A 2,860-nucleotide genomic window follows, 5' to 3' on the forward strand; every position below is an offset into this window, starting at 1 on the left:
TTCGAATTTAATTCTTCAGATGTAGCCTATCAAAAGGTCATAAGTTTTGCATGAGTGCCTATTCAGAAACCATGTACACTTCAAAAATTCAATGTTATATAGAATTTGTGCCGATAAACTAATCCCCATTACGACTTATCATGAGTGGCAATTGCATTGACGAAAGTAGCTTCTCTAATGGAATTATCCAATAATCCAGCATCCCCCATTATAAAAAAAGTGATTAGACTGCTATTGAATATGCAAGAAACTTATCTTCTTAATATATATATGTATGTAAAACCTTCAGTCCTGCAAAAACTGGAGCTCGATTTCCAGATCTAACTTGGATGGATGCATATATAACTATTTTTTTGTTACTACTGTACAATGCTCTAAAAAAATATCCAGCAATGTATACGATTTTCTAGTGATGCTCAACAGTTTATTCTTGATCCCAATTTGGAAGCTTCTAGCATTGCACTCGGAAACGGCAACATTAAAGAACAAAAACTCTCTAGCAGAGACGAGTTTTCAATCCCAACCTATATGGTTGATACGACAAGGAAGATCAGGACCGCGCTTTAAAGGCTGCACCCAAGTAAAAACGACCACAACGCTTCAAATGAGGAGGAACCCTGTATTTATCCTGAAATGAACAACAATACTCCAATATTTCAAAAAAAAAAAAAAAAAGAAAAACAATTTCCATTTAATAAATTTATATTTTTAACATTTTTCTTTATTTTGGAATCACCTTACAACTTTGAATCAAATAAAATGGTCCAATTATGCTTTCATCTTTAAATACAAATCTCTAATTCTTATTCTAACATTTCATTCAAAACACCATCAAAATCCAATCGACTCACCGGCACCTCAAAGCTTTCGCTAATATTCAATGCCGGCATATCCTTTCCACCGCCTTCCGAGATTACTTCTTCTATTAGATCTTCCTCCTGCATAAAGTCATCCTCCTGAAAGACACATTCCTGCATCACAAGTTGCTCTTGAGTGTTATCAGTATCGGGTTGGATATTGTCGTCTTCCATTCCGCCATCCTCTTCGATGATATCTTCCACCCCAGATACCTCTTGGATTGAATAATGAACGTTGTTTTGCAATTCAGGTACTTCCATGGCCACGGCGGTTTCCGATGGAACCCGAATAAAATTCTTAAAGTCATATTGCGTTACAACTCGATTTAATTCGATTCCTGGCTTAGCATCTATCACCGCCGCCGACGGTTGTGTCGAGAAAATAACTGGCTTTTCATTAAACGTGTTCTCTTCTGGCTTTTGTATGATCTCGTCGAAAAGATTCAATTCTGTATCAGGTTCGGTTGCGAGTTCGTTATGAACTGTCTTCACATCAACTTCCGGCATAAGTAAGCCAATAACTTTGCCAAATTCTTCCCGAGCGTGTGCCTCCACAGCATCGGGATCAATCATGGGTGCACAGAACTCAAGTTCATTTGAAAGAATCAAATCGAGAACTTCTTTTTCCAAAAGCAATTGCTTCTCGAAAGGAAGTTGTTCCAAAAGAGTGGAAAAGTTTAGAAAAAGATCTTGAGAAGTGTCTGTGTGTGTGGGTTCACTTCGATCTCGAATATAGTTTTGGAAAAAGTCCAAACACTCTCTAAATTGTTTGGGATAACGAAATGATTTTGCAGCGGGATTACTTAAATACCTCAACGATTTCTTAACAACTTCCCATTGGTCTCGGCAAGTTGTCCAATTGAATGGCAAATTGAGAGTTGTCTTGCGATGTGGTTCATTCATTTCATTGGCAATCTCTCCCCACATCCATTGAGTGTAGTCTGGGTCGCCATAGCTTTCCAGAGATTTGTTGTAAAGGAGCGGATAGTTTCGGAGGATGTCAACAAGACGAGCGTCGTTGAATTTGGCATTTTCTTTTTCGTCTTTGTCGGCAAAGTTGAGTGACAGTTTTTTGCCAAGTTTGGATTCATCTTTTAGGAGATCTTGGTCCATTATATTGAATTAGGTGATTAAATATAATATTTAATTGATTTAAGTTTATTTTTAAATAAATTATAGTTTCGGTATTTTTGATAGCGCAAAAAAATAAATAGCAACAAAGAATAAAAAGTCATTGAAATGTCATTTTGACAAGCGTCCTTTTTTTTGTGTTTCATTTCTTATTCAAATGGATGTATTCAGAGAAGAAAATTGAAAGATACTAATGTCGGTAGTGTAGTTTCAAGGGAAAATAAATTAGGGGTATTTATGAAACTACTGTGTAAACTCTGGGTAAACCCTGGTAAACATGTGTACAATTTGCATGTGTTTGGATACACGTTAATTTTTCAATCGCTGAACCAGTCAGGTTGTAGGCAATACGGAAGAGGATTTTCCTCTTTTTGACGTTTGTTACTAGAAAATGTAAATTGGAATGTGATTGGGCACAACACTCTATACTTTTTTTTGTCTATACTTTTTTTTGTAAAGCCTATAGTACTTAGCTGAAGCGAAACGAAAAATGTTCAAGTCGACATAGAAAAAATATCATTTACTATAAGGATTTTTGGAATTAATTATTTGGACCAAAAATAACGGTACCTGTAAATACCAATTTTGGAAAAGTTTAATTTTCAAAAAGACGCTTGATACGATTTTAATAAGAAAACTCAAGTTTTACTTCTAAAACAAGGTCTATCTTTTAATGAAATTCAAAAATCGTTATTAACGGTATCTCTCCCATAGAAATGATCCTGAACTTTGCAGACAATTTGTCTGCTGAGGTTTGGACAACCACCAAAGTCGCATAACTGGTCTGATTTTGAAAAATTAAACGGCATTCGCTTCGTTAAATAAAAATCTAGGGGCGATATTTTTTAGTTTTTTTTATTTGTCTTAACAAA

At 35.3% G+C, this 2,860-nt stretch overlaps 1 protein-coding gene across 1 annotated transcript; it reads right to left on the reverse strand.

Moving 5' to 3' along the window:
• Positions 1-709: 709 nt before the first annotated feature.
• On the reverse strand, positions 710-2,096 carry LOC129913357 (uncharacterized). The gene has a single exon (XM_055991982.1). It carries the CDS (start codon positions 1,968-1,970, stop codon positions 804-806), a length of 1,167 nt encoding a protein of 388 aa, XP_055847957.1. The 5' UTR covers positions 1,971-2,096; the 3' UTR covers positions 710-803.
• Positions 2,097-2,860: the final 764 nt, after the last annotated feature.

This window comes from Episyrphus balteatus, chromosome 3, assembly GCF_945859705.1.
Source record: "Episyrphus balteatus chromosome 3, idEpiBalt1.1, whole genome shotgun sequence".
Taxonomy (NCBI): Eukaryota; Metazoa; Arthropoda; class Insecta; order Diptera; family Syrphidae; genus Episyrphus; species Episyrphus balteatus.